The sequence below is a fragment of the Nylanderia fulva genome, unplaced genomic scaffold, assembly GCF_048542155.1.
Source record: "Nylanderia fulva isolate GAGA-0341 unplaced genomic scaffold, ASM4854215v1 Scaffold34, whole genome shotgun sequence".
Classification (NCBI taxonomy): Eukaryota; Metazoa; Arthropoda; class Insecta; order Hymenoptera; family Formicidae; genus Nylanderia; species Nylanderia fulva.
This window is the reverse complement of record NW_028190411.1, coordinates 148,918-176,348: the sequence shown is the minus strand read 5'-3', so window position 1 is coordinate 176,348 and position 27,431 is coordinate 148,918. Positions and strand designations below refer to the sequence as shown.

General features: G+C 35.0%; 3 protein-coding genes across 8 annotated transcripts; 2 read left to right on the top strand and 1 right to left on the bottom strand.

Annotated features, from left to right (window-relative positions):
* Window positions 1–1,196: 1,196 nt before the first annotated feature.
* LOC114930984 (uncharacterized) lies at window positions 1,197–10,586 on the top strand. Of its 5 annotated transcripts, none has more exons than XM_029302872.2 (5): window positions 6,059–6,452; window positions 6,754–6,970; window positions 7,516–7,694; window positions 7,983–8,262; window positions 9,068–10,586. In XM_029302872.2, the coding sequence occupies exons 3-5, from the start codon at window positions 7,525–7,527 to the stop codon at window positions 9,311–9,313; spliced, it is 696 nt and encodes a 231-aa protein (XP_029158705.1). In that variant the 5' UTR covers window positions 6,059–6,452; window positions 6,754–6,970; window positions 7,516–7,524; the 3' UTR covers window positions 9,314–10,586. The 5 variants fall into 5 exon arrangements, with proteins under 5 accessions (XP_029158706.1, XP_029158701.1, XP_029158705.1 ...); XM_029302869.2 differs by having other exon boundaries at window positions 6,061–6,452; window positions 6,754–6,952; XM_029302873.2 differs by lacking the exons at window positions 6,059–6,452; window positions 6,754–6,970 and adding an exon at window positions 1,197–1,868.
* Window positions 10,587–11,691: 1,105 nt separating this feature from the next.
* On the top strand, window positions 11,692–12,755 carry LOC146722263 (uncharacterized). Its single transcript, XM_085485106.1, has 3 exons — window positions 11,692–12,060; window positions 12,156–12,352; window positions 12,472–12,755. The coding sequence occupies exons 1-3, from the start codon at window positions 12,055–12,057 to the stop codon at window positions 12,704–12,706; spliced, it is 438 nt and encodes a 145-aa protein (XP_085341232.1). The 5' UTR covers window positions 11,692–12,054; the 3' UTR covers window positions 12,707–12,755.
* Window positions 12,756–13,122: 367 nt separating this feature from the next.
* On the bottom strand, window positions 13,123–27,055 carry LOC114930983 (popeye domain-containing protein 1-B-like). Of its 2 annotated transcripts, none has more exons than XM_029302867.2 (7): window positions 26,448–27,055; window positions 24,654–25,001; window positions 18,071–18,418; window positions 17,462–17,859; window positions 16,704–17,128; window positions 16,157–16,422; window positions 13,123–15,301 (listed from the first exon to the last, which is right to left on the bottom strand). In XM_029302867.2, the coding sequence occupies exons 3-7, from the start codon at window positions 18,410–18,412 to the stop codon at window positions 15,278–15,280; spliced, it is 1,455 nt and encodes a 484-aa protein (XP_029158700.1). In that variant the 5' UTR covers window positions 18,413–18,418; window positions 24,654–25,001; window positions 26,448–27,055; the 3' UTR covers window positions 13,123–15,277. The 2 variants fall into 2 exon arrangements, with proteins under 2 accessions (XP_029158700.1, XP_085341222.1); XM_085485096.1 differs by having other exon boundaries at window positions 16,908–17,128.
* Between the last annotated feature and the right edge of the window lie 376 nt (window positions 27,056–27,431).

Sequence of the window (27,431 nt, the reverse complement as noted above, 5' to 3'; positions counted from 1 at the left end):
TCGTAAAAGTTAATCAAAGAATCATGAATTTTTGGAGGAACAAAAGACTTTCCCGGATAAGATTTTAGATTCGACATCAAGTGCTGCTTTCGAGACTAGATAGTCTTTTTGTGCAAGATAAATATACATATTACAGTTGCTAATATATAGAAGGTGTTTATCCCTCTCTTCCCATCGTGATAATGAGATAAATCTCCATGAATTCTCTGAGCATTTATTTTTTTCACATTTAAATTTCTTATATCATTTCTCGTAAAAGTTAATCAAAGAATCATGAATTTTTGGAGGAACAAAAGATTTTTCCGGATAAGATTTTAGATTCGACATCAAGTGCTGCTTTCGAGACTAGATAGTCTTTCTGTGCAAGATAAATATACATATTACAGTTGCTAAAATATAGAAGGTGTTTCTCCCTTTCTTCCTATCGTGATAATGAGATAAATCTCCATGAATTCTCTGAGCATTTATTTTTTTCACATTTAAACTTTTATATCATTTCTCGTAAAAGTTAATCAAAGAATCATGAATTTTTGGAGGAACAAAAGACTTTCCCGGATAAGATTTTAGATTCGACATCAAGTGCTGCTTTCGAGACTAGATAGTCTTTTTGTGCAAGATAAATATACATATTACAGTTGCTAAAATATAGAAGGTGTTTATCCCTCTCTTCCCATCGTGATAATGAGATGAATCTCCATGAATTCTCTGAGCATTTATTTTTTTCACATTTAAACTTCTTATATCATTTCTCGTAAAAGTTAATCAGAGAATCATGAATTTTTGGAGAAACAAAAGACTTTCCCGGATAAGATTTTAGATTCGACATCAAGTGCTGCTTTCGAGACTAGATAGTCTTTTTGTGCAAGATAAATATACATATTACAGTTGCTAAAATATAGATTAAAAACCTCGCCTGTATCTTCACTCTTCTTATCTTATCATTTTCTGTAGTATGGCAACGTCACGCTATGCAAACGTATCTCGCTTGAATACTCGCGAGAAAAATAAACATTTAAAAAATAAGTAGCTCTTTTGACGTAAATTATACTTTACGCAGAAGATATGCGTAGAAGTGTGTGTAATCAGTTGATCGAGTATGACGCATTCGGGACTCGCCGAATGAACAGATGTCCCTGGCCATTTGTGCGCATAGATTACCGTCACTTGTCGTACTTGCTGACAATTCTCCGCGGAACGTGCAACGGTTTCGCCGATCGACCAGCTGACCACCATCGGTCGTCGAAGAAGTCGACTAATATCGTCACAGTTTCTGCGCGACGGGCGACACGTGGACACAGTGCGATCCGTCTCCTTCTTCGGATTCCTCGCGCAGAATGCGTTCTCCATAAATTAACTTCTTAACTATACGCGATTGCTCGTCGTGCAAGAAACGTCGACACGCTTCGATCGCCAGTATTTTCGGGGTCGTTAAATGCAAATCGTGTATGTATGTATGTATATTTCTCTTTCCTCATAATCATTAAAAACGTGTGTCAAATAATTTCGAACAAGATTGCAAACTTTTATTCCCCTACACCTTTATGATCTGTCATTTTGGAAGAAATACATTTTTATTGGACAAAATAATCGAATCTTTCTCCGCCAGAAATCACTGATAAATTTTCTGATTTGTGACGCATGGTACCAAAAAAAAACCAGAAGAGATATATATACATATATGTACAAAGCGAAGTCGAATACGGCGTGATTTACGTCGACATGTAAAAACGACCGGCGAAATGTATTCGAAATAATGTCGCGGAATGTCCATATATTTCAGGGGAACGTTAAACGTTTACACGGCAGACGTTTAACGCGCATTGACCGCACGGTTCGTCTCTTCGCGTTGTCAACGCCGACTCGCGCCGGTAGGTCGTTATCGCTTTTCTCCTCCTGTCACGAGAAACACCCGCGATATCTTTACAGCTTTGCTTCCGTTGGTCGCTCGCGCCAGCATTATATCGTAAATGCAACGTCTGAAAACTACGTCTACGTACCTCGTGTGTGACACTTAATTTGAATTCTCAATTATACAGAATCTGGATACTGCGAAGCCAACAATATTTCGATTCTATACATTTGCTGATCCTTCTATTTTGGTTTCTTTACACATTCTACGCAAAGATTGATTGTAAGTAGAGAAAGCGGAAAGGAGCAGATTAGTGGTTAATCGAAGGGCTTCTATCTACCCTTCGATGAGAAGTGGTCGAGAGGAGAGAGAGGATATAAGACGAAAAGGCTGATGGACCAGATCAGAGGACGCGAATTGCATTTCAATGGGTCCAGCGCGTACGTAAAAGCGTTTCGTGGATTCCACGAGGGTAAAAACCCTCGACGGTCGTCGGCGAAGAGAGCCACAAAGGCTGTCGGTGTTTTCGCGATAGCGAACGAGCTCCGTGGAATGCCGAGATCATCGCGCCGACTTTTCGGTTCTCGAATGCAAAGGAAAATAGTTGTATTACGACAGTTCTGTTTTTTCATTAAACAGATCTCGTGCAGTTCTGGGCATGTACAATACTCTTCCAAAGAGTTCTGATAATGGAAATCAGTTTTTTAAATAATTATTTTATCCGAGAAACTCGTATTTTCGAATAAAAATGTGAGCTGCTGGTTTCCCATATTTTAAAGCCCGCTCTTGCAATTATTAATTAGTTTCAGTCATTAATGCATTAATTTTATCGACGAGTTTTTCGGATTAAATAATTGTCTAAAATATTTCCTAAATATTTTCATGGACAGAACTCTTTGGATAACTAATGTACGTGCCTAGAACTGTACGAGAATTATTTTACAATAAATAAAATGCTCGAAATACGGCCGGGATATCTATGTTTGAAAATGTGAGTTTCTTGGGTTAAATATTTATTTAGTAACATATCTTACTGTCGGAACTATAACTACTATATATTACTAATAAAATTTTATTGCTAAAAAATGAAATGATATGCCAACTTTCAGTCAAGTTAGCATATATATATTATTTTTTGAATTTAAACCAATGAATTTTATAGTTTTCGACGAATTCTATAGTTCTACAACATTTTTTAATTAGTTTCAGCCATATGAGCGCGATAATTAATTTTTTTCAAATTTTAAGATCTATTATACACCGTAACGTTAGGTCAGGAAACATGTTTTCCACATTTTAAGAACTCCTGTCTTGCATTTTTTAATTAGTTAGAGTCATTAAAGCAATAATTAATTTTTTTTAATTTTAGATCTCATTTTAAACATCATTATGTTTGGTACTGACACGTGTTTTTTTTTTTTTTTAATTTTTTATTATCAAACTTAGAATCATTTCATTCATTTTTTGACATATTTTGAAGCTTGCTCTTGAATTTTTTAATTAGTTTAATGTAGTTTGAGTCACTAAAAGCAATAATTAATTTTTTAGAAATTTTGGATAGTAAATAATTGCGATTGTATTTCGAAAAATATGAATAATACGATGATATACAAGGCGCTTTCTACCTTCGTCGCTAAAAGCAACAAGGTCGGCCTTGTATATATTATGATAGTGCTATCAAACGGTTGCGTATACATACTTTAGTTGTCATTATGTGAAAATATTTAACCCAATACCAAGTAAATTCACGCGGCATAGTTGAGATTCCCTGTATTTCTCAAAATTAATTTGCAATATCAGTGTCAGTGCGACATATCAGTGCAGTGGCAATGCAATATTGGTGCAGCATCATTGGCCATGGCAGTGCAGTCTTCTAGTGTCACTAACACGGTATCTTTAAATTTATTTTCAAGAATTTATTATCCTTTTTACATTTCATGAAAAAATAATAATTAAACAATTTCGTTTCCCGATTCAGCGACTTTCTTTTTCTCTTCGCGGATCTTTATTTTTCTCTTGCATTTAAATTAATTATTTCTTCGGGGGAAGAGAGGGTTGTAGGCATTTTAAGAAATTAAAAATCTCAAGTTAGAGATTATTTTTTAATTTTCAGTAGTTTAACAATTCATTTTCTTAGTTTAACAATTTATCACAGTCGTCCATGTGTTTGGTGCCAAAAAATACGAGTAGGGTTACATACTCTTAGATTATTTCTGACAGAAAAAAATTTATTTGTTAATTAAATCATATTAAAATTAATTCATATTAATCGTTTAATTGAAAAACTTTCAATTAAATTAGCTTGTATTAATCGTTTAATCGATCGCTCTCCGATTAATTTCGTTTATATTAATTGTCAATTAAATAACCTTCAATTGACTTCGATCATATTAATCGTTAATTAAGCGATCTTCGATTAATCTAGCTTATATCAATCGTCATTGTAACAATCTCTAATTAATCTTTCTAAAATTAATCGTTAATTCAAAATATTTTAATTAAATCTGTTCATATCATTTGTTCAATTTAAAAAAATTTAATTGATATTTTGCCAACTCTGCTCAGAGTACATATGTATTTTCTATTTTTGTTTGTTTGTATTTCTATTTCTTTTACTTTTAATTTAATATCTTTATACGCAATATGCTATATATATACACAAGATTCGTTTTCAAATTAATATGATAAAAGAATTATTTCTATCTGATCTCTGGATTTATCTTAATATTCCAAATATATTAATTTTCAAATTAATGAGTTTCTTATTCATTTTAAGACTGCTCTGACCTAGTGCGCGCATAAGCTTATACATATTTATCCTAGAATTTGTATACTCTTTGAAAGAAGCATATGGTCCGACGACGGACCTCAGGACGTTCGAAGAACGCGTAGATAAGGCACTTAGATTTAGGTGACACGCGCTACAAAAATACACGATGAAGGACTGGCCGGGACGAAAAGACAAAATTAGAAACAGTGAAAGAGAAAGAGAGGCGCGACGTCCGACCGTTTGTTTTACGGCTTCGCCCGTTTCCACGACATCGAGCTCAATTTTTCTTTCTTGGCGCATCCTCCTCCTTTTTCTCGTTCCCGATCTCCAGCTTCTTCTCCAGCCTCGCCCGATCGCGACTCCTTCATTTCGGAGAGAGCTCGTATTCTGACGTCGTATCCCGGTAACGAAAAATTAATACCCACTTTGACATAATGGCTCGTGACGTAATATTACTGTGATAATGTTCTTAAATCTGAAGATTTATTCGCGAAACAGATATAAAGCATAAATGGTGCACACGATGAATCGTAAAGGAATTTTTTATTTTTATTTATTCCTTATTCTTAAATAAGTCATTTTTTGTGTAATAACATTAAAAATTATAATGTATTTTATATCTTTACTTATTATTGTTTAACTATGAAGGCTTAAAAATAGTAGATTCTATTGTTTTCTACGAGTTTTTTTAAATTAATTTTTATCATCAAAATTCTGAAAGAAAATATCATTAACACTATTGATGCCATATTTAAACACCCTTATAAGGGATAGACAAAGATATTATTGGCGTTCCATTTACGGCACGTCCGCAAATTCGTCAACAGGCACTCCGTTTAAAAATAAGACGTAAGACCTCACCATCCCTCTGAAGACGCACTTGGCTTATTGGCGTTTCTGCTCATTAGGATAACCCAGGGGGTTCTCCGACGCGATAACTCATTCAGCTCTGAGAAAAAGTAAATAGAGCGAGAAACGTAGAAGCGCACATTTGGGAATTCTGCGAGCAACCGAGATTATCGAGGAGACATTTTATTTTTGCTTGTTAATTTCACGTCTCGCTGCCGCCTAGCTCGTTTATCTCGCGCCCTTTTCATAATCTACATATCCCTTTTGGTCTTGACTCATTCGAATTCAAGTAAGATACTTATACTTCTCGTATTCCAAAATAATCTTTTCTAAAGAATCGACGCGTTCAAAATCTGTTCAATTTCATATACGATTCTCATGAAAATTTCTTGAATATATTTTGCCTCATAAATATATCATCATAAAGGATCATAATTATTTTGCAATATTTATAATATAAACTTTGTAAAAATTTATTTCATTAATTGTATTATACAATTACTTCTCTGTATTTTCAATTTAATATGTAATAAGAGCTTTTTTATTGAAATTAGAACTAGGAGTAATCTGGGTTTTTTTTTTTTAACAAAAAGCATTGAAGCTACAGAAATTTTTCTTAGATAAAATATTTTGACAAGTAAGAATGCATGTGACGTAAAGGAATCGGAAAGCATTATTAATACTGCATAATCAATTAAATGATGTATCATAATCAAAAAGTCTGTAATCAACATTTTTTATGTGATCGAGAAAACCATTATAGGATCAAAAAACTTGACAGAATTTTCTCTCATTGTATTTTTATATTAAATAAGTATATCTTAGAAAGGTCTCTCTATCTTTTGGGATATCTTTGCAACAATTTAAAGAGCTCTGTTACTATTGACAATCGATTACATCTACTACTAGATTTACTTCCATGCCATAAATCGATATCGTACGTCCACGTGAAAGCTGTCTACAACATAGAGATCTGCAAACTTTGTTAGTATATTTTCTTAAACATTGTCGGTTATTAAATTTTGTTTTCTTTAGGATTGATTAATTTTTGTTTGATTACATGAATTTGTAACAAACATTTAAAAGAGCTGAAAAGATTTATTAGTCTTTTATTTTTTAATTAATGTAGAATTATAATAGTTTTATACAGAAGAAAATATTCTTCTAAAGCAGTTTATTGATAGAATAGAAAAATCAATACTATTGCAAACAGTTTACAAATAATCTCTTTTTTCCCTCCCTATTGATTAATAAATGGTTTAGCTCGTATTTCTCATCTCTTCAGCTTGACAAGAGGTCACTTCTGAGGAAGCTGTCGGTAGAACAGAAAAATCAATAGCCTGCAACGTTGCCGCGTTGAACATGTCAAAGGTTGAGTGTCGGAGTTTTCACGAGAAAGCGATTTTTGTCGTGGAGAAAAAAATAAAGGAGAAATTCAAGGAAGTCTGATCACACGTGGGTCATGACTACGTCGCACATCGCGAGTACGTAGCCCAAGTGTTGTAGGTTCTTTGCAGTTCGTTCTGTGTGATCAATGTTGCGTGAGACAAGTGTTGTCTGAAAGACGTATTGTTAATGTCATGCATATTCTTCGGGGAATGTGTGTTTTTCGTGCGGATCTTCTTACGTTTATATCGACCTCGTCGAACAAATTGGTTGATGGATAACTAATTAAATTGTTACATCCAATCAAGCTCTTTGAAGAAATGTCGAAATCTAAGAAAAGGCAATCCAATAATCTTGAAAATAAAAAATGTTAAAATTTAAACTAAATCAAGGCTCGAGGATTTAAAAATTTCAGACTCTATTAAGATCCAAAATTATCGAATGTATAATATCCAAGAAATCTTATAAACATTCGAAGAATTTTATTTTTAAATAAGTGAATCTTTCTCTCACGAAGCTGTAGGTCTATCTAAAAACACATTATCGATTTTTTCGAAATGTCTGAGATTTCAAATCACTTTACATATCGTAGCTATTTATAGATCGACCTGCATAATATTTGATAAGTTTCGACTTTTGATTGACACTTTCTGATTTTCAGGATATCAGTATGAGTCTCTATCCACGGAGACGCTTTCGCATCACTCCTATGCGAGCTCTAGCAGTGTTCTTTTTGATGATCGTACTTTTCTGGTATAGCCTCAGTCGGCAAGAAATTCCTCAGCAACCGTGTAGTGTGTCCGAAGAATTTACCGAGAAATTACATGATCTCGCTTACAGGTCCATATTTATTCATAAAAAAGATCTGAAAAAATTAAGTCACAAAGAATACACAAAATGAAAATCACGCTCAATTAGTTTTATGTATATATATTAAATTTACATTATAATAATTATCTTTCTAATCTCGACGCAATATGTAAAACTTACAACTATATTAATATACATATAATATCAAACATTAAAATATTAAAATTAAGATATTAGATAAAAAAATCTGAATTTTAAAATATTAGAATTAAAAATCTTGTTTACATATGTAAATATGGCTTTTCATCATTTTATCAGAGCTCATTTGGTTCTCACTAAGTTGGGCATCGTTCACTTTCTCTGCCTGGGCGGTCTTTGGGGTCAAGTTCGTATAGGCCGTGCTTTGCCATGGGCTCGCAAAGTAGAACTATGCTTGGTAGACACTCTCCGTGACGATGTCTTGATCACCAAAGCCTTTCGAGAGGTCGGTCTGAGTGCAACCTATCTTCATGCGGCGGGAATTTACAGAATACAGGAGCACGAGGTCGGCGAGGATGCACCCAAAGTGGAAGTGGTGGTTTTCGAGGAAGACGCGGTGGTAAGAAGCGCCTTTTTCGCATAAAAATATATAGAATTATATTGAAAATGTAATAAAAAATTTTTTTAATTGAAATTTGAATATAAACAACACGATATTTTCAAAAAGTGCAAATATACATTGTTAGATAAAATTAAAGATTGAACTCGAAGATGCGTACTATTTGTTTCGTTAATACTCGCTTCACATTTAGATCTGTTTTATTATCACTTTATTATTTTGTTGTTGTCACTTTATTGTTTTATTATTCTCACTTTATTATTTGGTTAATATTCATTTCATATTCAGATTTATTTTATTGTCGCTTTAATCGCCGGCTATAACTTCAACGATTCTTTCTTGCTTTTATGTCGAAAATAGTATTTGTATTCAGTAAGTTGCGCTTTATGTATCTGGCACGCGAATGTCAGTTCGACTTATACTTACTATACTATTGCTTTCATTTTTCTAAGAAAACTGAAATGATTTTTATGTACTTTGCAGCGTATTTCATATATAGGACAAACAAAGATAGTTCCTTTGGCAGCGCGTTTGTCTATAAACCGGCGATAAACCGGCTTTTATTGCTCTTGATTTATAAGAATTACGACCCAGACAAGTCATTATTACCAAACTTGCCAAAAACATTTAATTTTGAATTTACGAAGCGTACAATCAAATCTCACTTGAAATCTCTTAAAATTATTTAAAAAATATTTTAAAAATCATTAAAAAAAAAGAAAGAAATAGATATCTATTATAGAACGCGCCGTTACACTAACATTTCCGAAAGTTTTAATTATTTATACTTATGTATATGACGCAGACACAAATGGTGAGGAGGGTCGGCTGGACCAGAAGAGTTTTACCTCCGGATTGCGAATTCTCACCGAGTCTACAGTGTTTTCCACCCCAATTAGTAATACCGCCCTTACCAGCGAAACAATTTGGCGGTCGACTGATGCCGGTGCCCCGAGAAGGCATAGAATTGCAAAAATATCATTATCCCAACAACTGGTGGCTGGAGATCAAGCCCACTGATTGTACCGAGCCTCAAGAAACGAACGTGTAATATACAATCCTTGTGAAATTAATCCTAGTGCAATTAGAACACTATCTTCGTGAAATCATAACATTTCCTATGATTTCCTATGATCAGCCTGGATAGGATCTAAGAGTATTATACTTCAGTTGATTTAAACATAATATTAAAACCGAAATAGCTTAAATTATTGAGAAAAAAGAGATTGGGAAATTTTATTATAGTATAAGTATTTTCTAGAAATAGACAGGACGCGAGAGTAGAAGAGATGCATGTGATAAGGATGATAGGGGGATGAATATTTCTTATTTAATTGTAGATTTAATTTTAATTTAAAAAAGGGAAAAAGTGAGTTTGATCTGCGAATTTAATGCGACGATGCGATTACTGCTTATAGAAAGTATTCAAGTGTCGTTAAATGAAATCTACTAGTAGCTTTAACGATATAATGACTGACTGCTATAATCATCGTAGCAATTATATTATTAGAATTATAAGCAGTGTCAATTAGAATTAAGTCATATTTTCTAGTTTTTTATTCCGGATTTTTCTCTATCATTGTTCTTTTTTACCATTTCCCTTTTTATATCTTGTATTTTATCATCTTTTTATATATATTTTTTACCTATAACTAAATAAGAATTTTTATAAACTGAAAAATCTACATTTACAGATAATTAACTAAGCTGATAATTTTTTATGTATATTTGCATTGTTTCGGAGGTCTTTTAATTCTTCAGACTAGAAATTTTTAAACACGTATTTACTACCAGAAGTGCTGAGAAGATTATAAAAATACACGTGAATTATAATATTCGTACATATTCCTTGAAGCGTAAAATATTACATTTAATCGTGAGAAATTATAGTGAAAGTAGACGCTGTACTATAAGAAGAAAGCGAACTTAATTAAAATATACTGTTAACTTAAATGTAACGTGTGATTATATATACTTATTTACATGTTTCTTTATAATGCTTTTTATGTATTAAAAGCGGCAATGTGTCTTCTGAAAAATGATGTACTTCTTAAGCGATTAATTATAGATAGCTGTTATTCTAAGTAAGCAATCTTGTCACAATTTATTATAAGCTTTAATTGTAATCATAATTATTATTTGGCACAAAATAGAGCGAGAACAATAATACGCAGTAATGTAAAATATTTGAGTTATATACTTCTACGATACGAACTGGGCATACGAATCTGTGCTAATTACGAGTGTAATTATAATAATACATTTCGTAATGTTATAGTTACATCCCGAAATCTTCCAAATTGAATAAAAATCTGTACAAGATATTAGATATGTGTCTTTGAATTTAATTCATAGTAATTATATATATATATATATATATATATGCGTGAAATATATATTTTCTTCTAAAAATAGAAAAAGAAAGTCAAAAACTCGAACACAGGATCTCAATTATGACTCTATAGATTGACGAAATAGACGGCAGAGCAAAACTTCATTCACAACAATGAACACTCTTTCTAAAGAAATCTTCGAAAGTAAACACGTATCATACATGTTTGAAAGTATCTTGAAAGTACTTTTATAGACGTCCTCATTTACTTTTCTCTTGCTGGCTTCACGGCTCATCAGCTGCAACTATTTCTCGACGTAAACATCTCTTTTACGCTGTCACTTTCTTAAGAGAGTGTGTGAGTTTTATTTTAACAAAAGAATACATTCTATAAATATATAGAAATGTATTTTAATTTTAATTTATACACACATTATTGACGAAAAATATCCCTCAGTTTTGAAAAGCACTACAGAAAAGCACTTTACAATATTAAATTTATAAACTTTAAAACATTTTTTAATTGATAGTTACTTTGCAAAAAAATCGTTTTATTTAACATTCTTATACGAGTTCAATCATCTACATAGATGCGCGTATCTGCAAGAATACAAAGAATATTCATATTCTATAAGTCGAGAAAATAATTACAAATACAATATAATTCACATACATATATGCAATTCATATATGACTCACTTGTTTGAAAATATAATCTTTTATATTTTAAATTATTATATATCTCGATAATATCATTGATTTTTCTCTCGTAGATTTAAATTGTATGCCGTTTGATATATATGATTTGATTCATCGAATAACATATTTTATCCATTTGTTTATTTGACAAAAAAGACGTTTTTAAAATATACATTTTAAATATATATTTTATTTAACAACTTGCTTTATTAAAAAAAAAATGTAATAAATATGATCTCAGTGTTACGACAACATGTGTAAACTATTACACGTGTATTGCCTTAAGGAATATAGAATAGAAATGGAAGGGAATATATAAAAGAAAGTCGCTCGTGCGAAGACTTTCGAGTTATCGATTTCAATTCGGTCCATTCAAGTTTTATCCGGCCACGTGAACATTTCTCTTCCGAAATCTCAGTGATGTACGGAGATTTACGCGTCCTAAATTTTGTTTCGGGAAAGAACACGAATTGACACAATAGTAATAAATAATTTAAACTTGACGAATCTTGTCGCTAGTGATAGCTGTGCATTTTTTCAAATGTGTTGGAATAAAACTTTTGTTTGTAAAGTAAATTAATAGTAAATACCTGTTGGTATAAAAAAATGATGAAAAGAATCTAAAAATGTCGTTCTGTTCAGATACGTGCGTATACAAATCAATTATGTATTAGTTTAATTACTAATTTAATTAAGGCAGATTAAGTGCACTGGAGAGACATTTGTATTAATTAAAGGAATATTCTACATTATATACAGAAATGCAGGTAAGTTAATTAATTAATACTAAAAAGATTATAATTAAATACTGAAAAGAATAAACATTTGCGAGAATCGATATTAATTAAATAACATTTTCCAGTTAGCTGTAATTATTGCGCTTTTCGCCTTAATATTGCAATTAATGGAATTTGGTGAAACATATAAAATTATAAGACCATATAAATATTACAATCGTCATTCATGGCGACCACCACGATGGCATCCTCTTCCAAAACACTATAATTCTAAGAAAATACGACCGCCTAAATATCATCACTATGAACCATCCTATCACAGGTAAAATCATTAATATTTGTTTAAGAAAATTTTACCTTTATCTTTATTTAATTTACTTAATAATTTGATATGTTTTGTTTTGTTAAGTTTTTTTGTGACTTACTTTAATTATTATATAGATATGCACCCCATTATGAGGATTCAGCAGATACATTAGAAGATGATAAACCTTATGTCATAATCATACAATTTCCACAAAAAAAGGAAAAGAAGAAGTATCATTCCCATCAGCGTCAACATATTATAGATTCTCCGCGAGATAAGGATTATATTGATGACGATGAAGATGATAATAATGAATTAAAAGTATATGAGTTCGATGACAAAGGAGTGCAAATAAAAATAAACCATTGATTGTAATTCTTATTTTATAACAAGCATTGCAATTTGATAATTAACAAATTCTAACGATAAATTAAATTGTCAGTTTTAATATTTATATATCTTTTTATTAGTTTGCTATATTTTATCTATTTTATATGTTAATCTTTTTCATATTTAAAAGACACTGATTATTTTTAGATGTATGCTTATTTAAATGTATAATTTATGTTGCTCTGAAAATATTCTCTAAATATAAGTATTATATTATATTTATATATAGATTGCATTTATATGATTTAACATTTTTGTATATTTATTAAAATATTACTTTTAAAAATTATGTAATTTTTATTTGCAATTACTGAATTATTCTATCATAAATTATGATAATAAAAACCAAAAGTCAGAATCAGGATAAATCGATTCATTCTTAATATTACACCTCACATTTTTCAATGTAGTTTTTATATATTTCTAACATAATAGTCAACAAACATATTGTAATCGTAAATAATAATAATATACAATGTTGTGATGTTGATGTGTCGCTGCTGCAGTCTCCTTCTCGCGCAATTTATTTCGCTTTTGTCTATCCTCTCTTGACGCAACGTTGACAAAGATCACTCAAACAGATTCATTCGAACTTTAGGCTCGTGTTTACGTCGGAAAAAAGATCAGTCTTGCAAAGAAGTTTTCTCAAAATAAATCCTAAAAACAATCCGACAAAAATACATACTGCAATAACTAATCAAATCTAAAGAGAATTTTTTACTGCAAATTTGTATTATTCAAAACTAACAAACTTACAATACCAGTCAGCAAACTCAGTCTTTCCAAAATTTCGATTATTATAAATATATAAAGTTATTATATTTCGATGTGCTATATATATCTCCAGTTGTTACAAAAGCAACTACGTAATAACGATGGAATATTACAATGATATCTCGCCTGATTTGACGAAAGTAACTTCTACTTGAACAACGGCGATCCTTTCCGACGTGCGCCTCTTGGAACACATTCTTCACACTCCTTCGTAACATTACAATACTCTACAGCCATTTTTTGCAATTTTTAACATTTACACTCGACTCTACACAGCCGTTTTAATTAATTGTATTTCCTTCACGTGTTTTGTTTAATCGTTTGTGCGTCTTTGTTGATCTTCTACAGCCTCGCTCTCACACGCGGCGATTATATAAACATAGAAACATACAAACACACATGTTTTTTTTTCTTCTACGTTATGCACGACGCATATTTCTTTTCCGTTTAATCTGCGTGAATAATTAAACTTTGTTTTATAATTTTTATCTCGCCATCAACTACTTTTTTTTCGAAGCACTTTATTGCAGGCTTTTTTTAACGAAGCACTTATTGTTTTATTCCTGGGTTATTCGGCATATTTTTCCATTTCACTTTTCCAGTTCTTTCCTTTACGATTTTTTTTCCATTCATTTATTTAACGCATTTTATATTTAATTAAGGGAGTGCAAATGGATTTTTTTTCAGTTCGCCGAATAGAATCTGCTGCGTGTCTCGACATATCACATTTATCGTGAATGCATTTCATGCACTAATTTTATACAACGATCCCAATTTGTGCTATTCAGATGTCTTTCGCTAATATAATATAATTTTATTTTTATATCAAGGATAATATATATATTATATATATATATAACAATGTAAAAATACATAAAAATTCAATAATTTCAGGAGCAAATGTTTGTATAACAAAATAAAAGGTTTCATATGGAAACCTTTCGAAATGGAAAATTAAAAACGTCGAAAAAAGTATAAAGCAAATACAAAATCTGTGTAAAATAAGAATCTTGCAAATATACAGGATTATTCAAAATCAAAAATCGTATCACACGCTTCAACGAAGGACACCTGAATTCACGCAAGCGTTAGGATTGATTATGCGTGTGTGATTACCGCGGCAGCTAATTAACGCACGTGTCTCTTTGTATATGTGTATATATAATCAGCGTTTCTCTGAAATACTTAATAATTATATCCGTTGTAATCACAGTCGATGTAAAGGTGTGTGTACATAGAGAGGCGATGCTCGTCGATACAATAAATTCTATATTTAGTCTTTCGTTTACGATTTTCTTCATCATCGCTTTACTTCACCTCTCCACGTTAATTCACGAACGATTCACGTCCCATCTTTCGAGTCCCGTCTCCGACGCATGTCCCGATCCTCGGAATTGTTTCCACCGTCTCATTGCAATTTCGATTTCACACGTGCGTGCGTGTCTATGTAAGGCGTGGCACTTGCAGGATATGAAAATCAAACAGCACACCCCAAAACTGCACCCGCAACAACTTCGTTTTCCCTTCATTTTTTTTTACGATTAACGCTCTACCAAGAAGATTTCTATTTGGTATCTCGAAAAGCATATGTACTCGTCGCGTTCTCCCTGCCCGTTCGAGGAGGTAGGCCATTCGTTGATGTCGCGCGGAAGTTTCAAGAGCGAGTTTTGCGGTGTGCTTCAGGATGACAACGAGACCACGACGGGGCTAGGCAGAGCGTTGCGGCGACAGTGAAAGCAGAGGCACGCTGGCAGGACCTTCCCCGTTAACTGAGCGTCATACCGGTGTCTCGAAAGTCACCTGTGGAGAACATCATTATTTCATAAGTTCATGTCAAATTCAAGAGATCGATTTAACATCGCGGGATTATTTGTTTTCGAAAAACGCGGGCAATATCGCGTTGACAGATCATCGTGTCAAATGCAGTAAAATATGGCAATTTTTCAATTTGAAGATATTGTTCAATATTGATGCACGCATATCTGAATATATTTTTCAAGCTATAGCTGAAATGGATCGGTGATTAAAAGCCTTAATAAACGTAAATGTATGGAGAAACATTCATAACTAAACGCATAAGACAATATAATTAGTGTCAGAATTGGAAACTACAATTACAGTGCATTTAAGCATACTAGAGAATTCATGCATATTTGCTTGAAGGGTAAGTCCACAAATATTCCTCTTGATGTACGTAGCGTATAAAGTACACTCGGAATAACTATCAGGACTGCTGCAATAGCTTGTAATAGAGCGCAGTATATGCATAGTTTGATTGTTTAGAGAAGAAGCGTTAATGATGGCGCGTGATAAGGATATTGTTCTATTTCAAACAACATTACACATTATTATACATGATATTCCGTATATCAAGAAAGAGATTAAGATCATATAGAAATTATTAACTCTTATTAAGATATATTTTATACTCGGTTAAGAAGCATAAAGTGACGTCTAATTGAAATGAAACAATAATTATGACAGAAAATATTTTCTACGTTTTGTTAATTTATTTGAAAAATTGGTGCATGTCTTTTGCTTGATTTGCATCTAAAAATAGTTCCTGTATCTCTTTTGCGTCATCGAAAGGGCAATCGAGCCACTATCTTCACAATGAGGTCAACGTAATGAAGTCAAAGAATGACATCGACCCACCTCTCTAGTCCCTTTTCTCGATCGTTTCCTCTCGAGCTTCGGTGTTTGAGGTAGCAGGGTGTAATCGCCGCCAGCACCCCCGCTTCGCTGTCGCGCCACGGGGGGGTGAGATAGCACGGGTGCTCGCGGAGGCGGCGAGAATTGGACACCCTGCGGCAGTAATGAGTAGCCGAGGTTTTGGCTCTGAATGAACGGCGAACTCGGCGGAAAATGGTTGGCCACCACCGGCGTCCAATATTGTTGCGAATACCGGATTGGGGAATTCCCTGGAGAAGGCAGAAGAATCGCAATCACCTCCTTGACACTTGAACTCTTTCTTCTCTTCACCTTTAAACATCTAACGTCTAATGACCGGTTGCATAAATCGAAGTATTCGTGGCGAGGGTGAGCTAATGCATTAAATTGCATGAAATGTGAAAATGACGTGAATGTAGATCGGAACCTTTGCAACGTGAAAGATCAAAATTCAAGGTCTACGATACAAAGGATATGTAGACTAAAGTAGCTATCATCTCTAATATCCCAAGGAAAAGGTTACGACACTCACTACTATCATTACGCGGATTGCTGTATCGCCTCTGCGCCTTCCAGGTCGCCGATCGAACCCTTCCGGCGGTTTCCGTGTTAACAGCATCGAAGCTAACGCTTCTCGAGACTCCCCTGTAAGGATTCGACGTGGCGTTCTCACTGGCAGTCGCGACACCAGCGAGCTGCTCGTTAAGGGCGTACAACTTGGACGTAATGTCCTTACCGATGAGGGTGTTGAGAACGACTTTGAGTAGCGGCCTGTGCCGGAGCACCCTGAGCAACCTCATTCTCGTCCAACAGATGTACGTGCTAGGTTCCTCGGCTCGTATTGTCACCTGGAAGACGTCGGCGTCGCTTTCGTGCATGGCTTCCCATTCGGGTGAGTCGACGAATTGGTAAGCTCTGATATAGTGCAAGTGTGTCCCGTCGCAAGTTACCTTCAATCTGGAATCGAGAGCGGGATTTAATATCGAAACTACTTTTCTACGTCTCGACAAAAAAGAAATTAAATAGAATCTTTTCTCCCCAATATACGATAAATAGATTAATGCAATTAATAAATAGATTCATCAAAGAATATAATAAGCTCTTATAAGATTCTGTTCTTTTTTTATATAATTTTATGGAAATCATAGAGAGAATATAAAAAAGTATTAGCGTCGCTCTCTATATCGATACAATTTCAATTAGTCTTCTTAGGATCAGTCTTCTTTTACAGAAAATTACGTTTCTTTTATGCAGACGGAATTAATCCTTCTAATTAAAAAAGATACTCACTTTCCTCGTAAAAGAATGGACAGCCTTTTATCTGCCTGCGTGACTCCTTCCGTCGCGTACGTCTGATCGGAATCCAGCTTAAGTATTCTCGCCTCTTTCGCCAGCTCCTGGAAGTGTTTCTTGCTGACCTTGTAGGGTTTGAAGAGTTTCAAGTAGAGCTCGGCTAATTCAGGACTGAGAGCAGGGGGCAGGAAACGACAGGCGAGTATCAATGAGTGAATGCCGTTCAGCAGACCGAGGGCCAAACACCACAACATAGCATCCAGGGCGCATATAGTGATTCCGGCCCAGAGAGCCGCCAACATAAAGCCCGCCGTGAGAAAAGTGCGAAGAGCTAAGATGGAAGCCTTGAACGAGCGCGGCACCAAAAACGCGGCCGCAAAAAATAAATTTGCTGCCTGAAATTAAAATATCATTACACTACTCAAATTTTCAAATTCTTCTAATAGGGAGAAAAAAAAATGATAAAAGACATTAATGCAGTATTACATGAAAAATTTAAAGAAGATCAAATTGAATCCCTATTACACTTAATTAAGCTTTATTATTAATTTAATTATTTATATATATTAAATTAAACTTTAATGTCTTCAAAGGCGAATTTTCCACCTGGAAGAGCTTGTGCTGAGCGGACTCCCATTCATCGCAGTAGCCACCCGGTATCAACACTGTCGCGTTCAGCCTCTCAGTGACGTTGTTGACCTCGGTGCCGTTCCAGACGTCCAGCCACAGTTCCGTGTAGTTGAGATCGTCCAGCGAGTAGCCGCCCAGACTGGACAGACCGCTATAATTGAGAGTGTAACCCTCGCTCGAGTAGGTCGCCGCCGATGTCGACGAGCTGGTGAACGGCGTCGTCGTCGAGGACGAGAGGAGGCTGCCGCCGGCCGTCGCGGGTGAATCAGTCGTGTTCGCCATTTTTTGTCGAGGGCGCGTGACACGTGCCATCACCATCGACCTCTGCAATACCAAGAACATTGGTCTCCTTTAAATATTGATTTTGGAAAATGTATATTTGTCAATTCCTACCAATGCGTCCTGTTTACATTATTTTCATATATAGTTGTAAAGAGACGTACAATATGTTATTTTGTAAGAATATTATATAAAATATATACAATAATAAAAATGATTAAAAAAGGAAACAATTGCCTCTTGATAATTAATCAGAAAAGCAAGTAGAGGTACTATAGATTTGTCGAGAAGATAATTTTAATATATCACGAAGTGTGTGTACCTCTTCATCGATTCACGAAAATCTAGCCAAGATCTAAAATCTTGATGGTCGAGCGGCCAATTAAGCTGTCGTTTTGAGTCAGAGGAGTTCTCTTCGTACGAGCAATTTTTCAATATTTGCTAACCGTATATCAGATACGTTTGAACTGAATTTCTGAGCGCTGTGGATATATGTATATTCTTGCCCTTAATATATCGAAATTACAGTTAATCACTGACTGTCAGATTTACAATGGAAGCCACAAACAACTGTGCGATTAACTTGGAATATTGATTAGGCTGTTCGTGATTTGGGATGCAATATCTGAGCTTTATTATCTTCGAGGTCGCGCGAAGGGCTGCGTGACTTTAGCATTTCGTTTCGCCGCCGCGCCGGCCCAAAGATTTCGCGGGATATTTTCTGACCAAACGGCGAAAACCTCAAAATAGCATGCAGTTAAGGATCGATTACGTCATCGCCTAGAAAAGTCGATCTTATCTGCTTTCAAGCTGAATTGTGCCCCGAAAATGCGCGAATGACTTCCAAACCGCAAAACCGAACAAAACCTCTTGGCACGTGCCAGCTTATCTCTCTCTCTCTCTCTCTTTCAAGATATATCTGCATAACTTTTTTGTATGGTAAAACAAGATATTGGATAGATTTTATACAAAACTCATTTCATATAAAGTTCATTTCTTGCTGCCGTTTTGATCCAATAATTTTATGATTTCTTATACAAGCTAAAACTACCAAATTGTATTCTAATAGGTTCCTTAAATTGAAAAGAATAATAAATGCATGCAATTCTTGCTCAAATTTAGAAACTAGGTATCTAATAATGACGGATATACTGATATCTGTATATATAAAATTTCTCTTATTAAATTATAGAGATTAAAATAATTTTACACATCTTTCTTTTCCCATAAAGAAAAACAATCTATATCGTTGATTCAGACTCGATTCCGACTTAATAAAAACGTCGTCGATTTGCGCAATCTTATAAAAACTAATAAAGAAAATAAAAAACGCAAAGAGGAATTTCGACTATCTCTTATTGCGAGGCATGTTGTTATCGATGCGAGCTGTGCGACCAGCCAGAAATGTCGTTTAAGGTATTTTCCGCTGACGCAGCATGCGTCAATAAGCGTGAATTCCGCTCTCGGAATGATTCAATATTATTATTCGATTTTCGATATTTCCGTCCGAGGTGGGCCTGTGCCACGCTTTCGCTTAACGGAACTTCGTTCCATTGGACGGAAATTCGTTAGGACACTCTTTCCGGCCTGATTCAACTACCGTACAATAGGTGTAAACTGGAGTCCAAGATAGAATCAGGATACATAGAAGACATGAATGCACGTGGTTAACTGTATTCAGATGATGATTTTGACCATTTTTTTTCTACAATTGAATATTTTTTATATTTAACTACGAAAGAACATAAAGTGATATATGCATCCAGAATCTATATTTAATTATTATCCGCTTTATGAATGAAAGTTTCATCTATTTTTGCAACATTTGTGCCATATCGTAAAGAAATGCATGCAAATATAAGTACTTTTTTTGGTGCGATATTTTTCTCGTTTGAAAAGAGTTCTAAATTGATGACCGAGATTCTTCAAATAGTCAACGTAGAATATGTATTTAAAACAGCGGTTATATAGGTCGTATTATATTACGAATTCTGGAGCTAATTACATCTAGGGCAAACCATTATACTGAAAAAAGCTTGATTTATCTCTGTGATACACAGTCTAGTTTTCCCTAAACGTATTAACTTAATTTCGCGTTCGTGCGATCCCTAAAGAGTTAACGTCTGCTTGCTGCAAGGGCAGCTCGTCCGTTTCGTTATGCAAATCCTAATTCGCGGCTTAGACCGCGCCACGATACAAGTTTGATCGTATCTTGATATCCTTTAGCTTAAATCTCTCTTGTGACGTGAGCCGTTCCTCGCAAGCGGAAACGAAGTAGCCAGAGATAATCGACTTTACAGGCGAGATTTCAACTGCAGATTTCATCAGTTGCTGCATCTAGTTGCTATGCCATGTGAGTTCTAATTATTCTAATAGTATATCCCGTAAATATTTTGACTCAAATATTCTAATCATTTTAATAATCTTCTTTATATAATTTTATTTTAGAATTCTTTACGGATGTAATATTAATTTGCTAAGCTGCGTTTTTCTATAGTTAAATAAAAAAGATAGCACAAGTATAAATTGACGTTTACATATAAATCTTGCGATTATTATAAGTTAAAACAATTAAATTGTTCTTATTCATTGATTTATCTTAGGAGATTCTGAAGTATATTTCTACTATTCAATGTTACCTCAATTGTATTCCAGTTCGTGTTGATCGATTGACTCATTCAATGACGTTACAGAGACAATTCGTACAAAACGAACGAATTGACGAAGATGCCTCTTAACAGACAGACGAAAAGTTTCAAGGTCATCGTGCCGCTGTATCGACTTGGCTCGTATGCTAATTAAGCACGAAAGTGGAGGAGAGGCTTTCGTGACTTACCGTGCTCACTATCGCCCTAGAAGACTTATTCGCGTATTCTACGTGGGCTCGGCTGGGTCAGGGTAAATCACGTGACATTATAACAGGGTGTGGTGATTTACGCTAGACTCTAAAAGCCTTGCAACGTGTGCAGCTTGCACATTTACAACGTGTCGAATTTTTATGCCTCCGAGCTCAGTCTTGGATTTGATTCTGAAAAGAGTTTTCAGAAAAAGTTTCACAAAGGGTCGATGGTGTAAAGAAAAATGCATGGTAATCTCATAAAGTCACGCGATTCAAACATGTTTATACGTATATTATACACGATATGTGTTAAGTGTCTTATTTATCTCGACTACTACTTTAAATAACTGCATATTGCATTTTTCTTCTCGCTGTAGATTTAATTTCGGTGTTGCAAAATTAATCATTTTGCTTGAAAAAAATAAACCGAAATTAAAGATCAACGATTAACAATATTTCAGAAAATTGTATAAATATATATGTATATTACATGTTGAATTAAATGCTATGCCAAACGATATTTTCTCATTGTTCGCTTTTCTATTCAATATTCTATTCACATTAATTGGCTTCCCTCGATTCGAGCCAACAGATTAGCATCGATAATACATCGGGAAAAAAGCGAAGAGATATGCTCGCTTTTATTGCTTATACCGTGAGTCCGTATGTAAATTAGGTCTCCTGAAAATATGAAAATAATCTTGTCGACGGGCAAGATATGGCTTGCGTGACGACAAGCTTCCTTGAGATTTTACTTCCGTTTGCCACTTTGTTCCGACCTCGAAGATGTCGGCTTGCGGTATAGAAAACTTTGATTTCGCTTCCACTAATTACAGTATATTTTTGGAAGATCGAAAATATGGGGAAAAAATTTAAACATAGATATGTAAATTGCCTATATACTGTAGCCTATAAACATACGAAAGGTACATTTCTATTTATAACATATAAAAGAAAATCTTAATATGCAAATGATCGCTTAAAAACCAATTCTATCATTCTATTATCTGATATAAAATAAAAAAATATTAAAGCGGGCAATAAAAATGCAAATGAGAAAATGACTGAAATTCAACAGCGATAACGTTACGTGACCATTCTGAAAATCAGCCTGGAATTACCGAGCGAACACATTCTGTCACTCCCGATTCGTTTTACGATGGACTGCGGTGGCTTGTCGGACAGCTTTCGAATTAGATTAAAGCCGCATATTGAGATCCCGAAGCCAACCCTTTACTCTCCTATCCTCCGAATACCACTAAAATCGTAACCAACAAGTCATAGAAGACAGAACTGCAACGCTTGATCAGACAATCCAATTTATGCTGATGGAATTACGTATTTCTTATGCTCGCTTATTTTCAACCATTACCAGAATTTCCCGTGAGCTATTATAATTAATAGGGATTTCTCTCCTCATACTGAATATTATTGCATTTATTTCATCTGTAATTTTATCAGTATATAAAATATTGTATTTGGAAATTTATGACTTGACAGATAAAGACTAAAGATACAAAAGACTCTACTAAAAAACAATAAAATTAATTAGAAATTAATTAGAAACAGTTACTTATTACTTTTTAGTTTTTTAATCGGAATTAAAAACATAAGTAGAGTATCAAATCGTTTTAAAAATAGCGATATTGGCAAAAAATGTAAGTAAATCTTTCTAGCAAAAATGTCGATTGCCATGTCATGAAGATCTTTGCTGAAACATGTTGGACTTGAGTTTGGACTTGCGCCGGAAACACTTGTTGCCCCGTCAAGTTTATCGTGCGCGAATCCATCGCACGTAAATTGTTTCATGCGATTTTCTCGAGCTCCGAGTCTGGAATTCGCGATTACATTATAAGTAAACCAGAATCGTGCGCGAGAGTATTATATTTTTCTCATCTCTCGCACAAGTTAATTGTCAACTGTACATTTTTTTCTCAAGTATCACAAATAAATCGCATTAACAATGCTTAATATTCAGCGAATTGCTTTTTTACCGAGTACGTAAGTCCTTTTCCACTTTAATAAGTAGTATAAATAGCTTACTATTCAGACAAGTAGTAAAACCTACAGCTAAGCGTAAAATTCCCAACTTGCGAAGCACGATACTGCTTACCATATAAAGTGGCAATCTTAACCCGAAGACGGGGGATAAGGAAAGAATACAAGGCGATGCGAAGAAATCTTGTCTTTACGAGATTTGATTCGAAACGATTTCGAATAACGCGTATCAATGACACGAAGAAGGGAGATTTAATTCCCCGAATTATGGGATCGATGACTACGGCATAAAACACTTTGATGGGGTAGTCTCTTATTCCCGTAATAGTAAATAGCCAACAGCTGAAAGCAACTGCTTATAATGTGACGCGTGGGGTTGACGCGAGCGCCTTGCAAAGGGAGAGAGGGCTATCGACCCTTTCGACGACGACGGAGGAACCACGCGGTCTACTACGTACAACCCTCCTTCTTAAAGGCCGCTACACACTGCGACACACGTGTCGACGAATCGACTATACATATAGCCTCCAATTTCCGCGAAACGTGATCCGAATTCAAATTCCAGCTTGTAACGAGACAGGTGTATTCTTTTTTCTTTTTTTTGCGTATTTATATTCAGAATAAAAAATACTGATACGCGTGCAGGCTTCAACGTATGAATATTGCGTCATATTGTGAGAGATTCAAAAGCATATCGCACAGACCGACCAGTTTTATCAATGTAACATTGAATTGTATTATTCAACATTATACTAATTGTATAGTATACTAGTCATTAGACTAATAATTTATAATTTATAATTAAGTCTCTGATTGCGTGGAGAACAAATTGAATTATAAAATACAGCTATTTTCTTTTTGATTAGATTATAAATTCATATCCTATATTATTGTATTATGAAAATCAAATTATACCTTTGATATTTTCACAATTAAGTCAGTTTGCGCGATTTAGAATGAACGGTATTTTCTTTGACTAAAATATTACTCATCTTCGTTTTCCTTCAACGACCGAAAGATAACGTCCAGTTTCGCAGAATTGTTACGAATTACAAAGTTAGCCACCCGTTACTTGCAAGTTTCGTCGCCTCTTTGCACGAACGTAAAGCAACAGGTAAATGCTCTAACGTCGCATGTCACAATTAATTCCTTTTTTTTTTCACGTCGAGACAACGCGAACGCGACCACGATTAGAGAGATTATCGCGTAAGAGATAGAGATCTTAATGGCTGAAAAGTGTTTAATTTCTTTTGTAACGCAACTTTTTATTTTTGAGAAAAAAAAAGATGTATATTCTCTTACATTATTTGCAACTTATGCGTCTAATGTTTCCAGTTGCATGTCGCTCAGTCGCAATCTCTTAACTGCAATCGAATGACTCAATTGTTACCGCGTTTGCTCCGATTCGTTTATGATAAATCCATACGCTAAATGTTCTCTTACCTTATGGTGGATAAGCGATATGTCTTTTGAAGTGCAGGATGATACATCTCAGTCTACTGGGAGTATGCGACGACAGCAGCGAGCACGAAGACGCTGGGCTTCCTCTGTCCTCGTCGAAATTCGCGATGCGAACGAACATCATTGCGCGCGATACCATCGCGATCGATGACTTCTTGTAACTTCGGTGAGCTTGGCCACGCAAGGAGAGGATCTCACGTAGATCTCATCACAAATAGAGTCACAATAGTTATCGTGAGTCTGCTCTAATTTGTTTTTTTTTTTTTTTTTTTTTTTTTTTCTTTAACGAAACATCTCTTCGCTCTCTCCTCGCGGCCTTGTCGCAGATGCCTGAAACATTACACGGAATTTGCGGGAATCAACGAGAATCCTTCATTGAAAACTATTAAAAAGATAAACAGGCGTCACAATCTTGTCTCTCTTGGTATTACAAAGTTTCGGACGAGTTAACGCCAGTTAGTTGAGTTTTCATGATTAATTCGCGCGAAGTGATTATAAGCGCCAGCTACTTTGTCATTAATTTGAATTAAAAAATTTAATTAATGAAACGCGAAGAAGGATCTTTTCCTAATTAAATTTTAGATTTTTTAATCTTTTTTGTAATATCAAGAAGTGAACAAGCATGTAAAATAAAATTCATTCTCTTTTAAATTTAATTTTTAAACACTCAAAGCGGTTAAAATATATCACCATCAGAGAGTCTTATATTTCTCAATTAGTTTAAATTAAACAGTTTTTGAAAAGACTAAAATTTTTGTTAAAAATTTATTGAAAGCTCTCTGAGGGTGCATATTTCACCATTAATTTCAGTTTAAATTTGAAACACTTCAAGCTTCTATTAATTTAGAATAATTTCAAAATATAACTTTGTTAAAGAAGTAAAAGAAAATGTCATTTCTTAAAGTTATCACTTTTAAATAATAGTCACATTACTCTCATCGTTATTACAAAGCAATTCATTACACACAGACCGCAAATTGAATAGATATTTCACTCTCAACCATCAAGCAATGTTTGTTTATCAATTGTTTCATTCGTAAATCAATAAAGCTCTACTGATTACGACATGACATTAAATTCAAATAATTATTCTTCGTAACTTTTATCAAATTCTTTAAACGCGAATCATCCCCTTCAGCGTTTCGTAAGTTAGAACATCATGTATTCTTGCATCCAATTGCAAACCAATTCAAATCAATCGTCGTAACTAACTCTACATAGATAAATTAAAGCTGATCAAATTAAAAGATTTTTCTCTCTTTCACAAGATTTAAGAGCCAACAAATAACACACATACAGGCATACACATACACGCCTTAAATGCATCACTTTGGATCAATAGCAATCACATATTATTCATTTTCTTTCACACTCTCTAGAACTCTCCTGAAGATTTTTGGAAAGATATTCTTGCAACTACATCGAGATCAGAGGAACTTACGCGAATAAGTAGTAAAATCGACGATTTACGCTACAATCTCTCGCGAGTCAACAACCGTGCGTCCGAGATGCGTGTTCTCATCATATTATATTGATCAATAACATTCACGCATCATGCTTATCAATTCTCTCTCATCCACGATTCTCCATCAACCTCCAACGCAATCACGCGCCAAGAGAAAAATGAGATCATCGTCAATACTCTCTCCTCTGGTAGCTTCGCTCGACATTCTCTCTCTCTTTCTCACACACATTCTCTCTCTTGCATACACACACACACTCTCTCTCTCTCTCTCTCTCTCTCTCTCTCTCCAGCATCCCTTGTTCTCAACGCACCGGATGTTCCGTCCGCTCGTCAGCAGGGGCACAGCGACAGCATCATTAATCTGGAAAACAGATCGTATTCTTCGCTGGAGCACTGTTTACACGGCAGAACTGACGCCATGGTCACTGCTGCCAGAAGCGATGGAAAACGGTCCTGGGTGGCGACGTGTCCTTCGTCCTGGCGATGGTGGAGATGGCGATGACGTTCTCCCGCGGAATCCTCCCCGTCCGCCAAGGACACGACGTCATCGAAAGGGAAGAACGAGGCATACGCAGGACGGCGAGCACTTCATAAGTAGCTCATCTCCGCGCGGAATCTCCGCACGCTGATGTACGCGCGGAGTACGCCAGCCTTGCTTTCTCTCTCTCTCTCTCTCTCTCTCTCTCTCTCTCTCTCTCTCTCTCTCTCTCTCGCTGGTCACCCCCGAAGCGGAGCTTTTCTCACCCCTTTCTCTCCCCGTCGTCCCTTCTTCACTCTGCCCACCTGCCCACCTTCAACCCCCTCGCGCTCGCTCGATCGCTCAAGCGCGCGTTCCTCTCGGCTCTTAGCCACCCTGATCCGAGGGCGCGAAACTGTGTACTCTCGGGGGTTGCGCTCCGTGCGATGATGCGCCTCTGGAGGCTCTCGCGACACTAAACCATCCTTGGAACTAGCGCCACGCCCTCCGCGTAGAGGGCACCACTACTTGTTAACCCTCTTGCCGAAGCCGAAGGGATTGCTCCGCTGTGAGTCTCATTCGATAGACTTTCAAATGGTTTCCTTCTCTGTCACCAGCAAGAATACCAGCTTTCTTCCGAGCTTTCGTTTTTTTTCTTATTTTCTCTTCTTACTTATAAGTTTCTTCTGTATGCGAGCTCTTCTCGAATTTAGCTCTTTTTATTGTGTGTGTGTGTGTGTGTGTTTGTGTATGTGTAACATGCATAAAAATATATAAATTTATCGAAAAATTAAAGAAATTCTGGGATTATTTGACAATTGGATTAAAACAATGCAAA

What these genes read in the sequence shown, in the direction of transcription:
- LOC114930984 (XM_029302868.2), top strand. Translation starts at nt 3,707, where the DNA reads ATGGCAGTGCAGTCTTCTAGTGTCACTAACACG. An exon ending in TTACATGATCTCGCTTACAG is followed by an intron (nt 7,695 to 7,982) that starts GTCCATATTTAT and finishes TCATTTTATCAG; the next exon opens with AGCTCATTTGGTTCTCACTA. An exon ending in TTTTCGAGGAAGACGCGGTG is followed by an intron (nt 8,263 to 9,067) that starts GTAAGAAGCGCC and finishes TATATGACGCAG; the next exon opens with ACACAAATGGTGAGGAGGGT.
- LOC146722263 (XM_085485106.1), top strand. An exon ending in TATGAACCATCCTATCACAG is followed by an intron (nt 12,353 to 12,471) that starts GTAAAATCATTA and finishes ATTATTATATAG; the next exon opens with ATATGCACCCCATTATGAGG.
- LOC114930983 (XM_029302867.2), bottom strand. Translation starts at nt 18,412, where the DNA reads ATGGTGATGGCACGTGTCACGCGCCCTCGACAAAAAATGGCGAACACG. An exon ending in CTCAGCACAAGCTCTTCCAG is followed by an intron (nt 17,860 to 18,070) that starts GTGGAAAATTCG and finishes TTTTAATTTCAG; the next exon opens with GCAGCAAATTTATTTTTTGC. An exon ending in CGAGAAAAGGGACTAGAGAG is followed by an intron (nt 15,302 to 16,156) that starts GTGGGTCGATGT and finishes TGTTCTCCACAG; the next exon opens with GTGACTTTCGAGACACCGGT.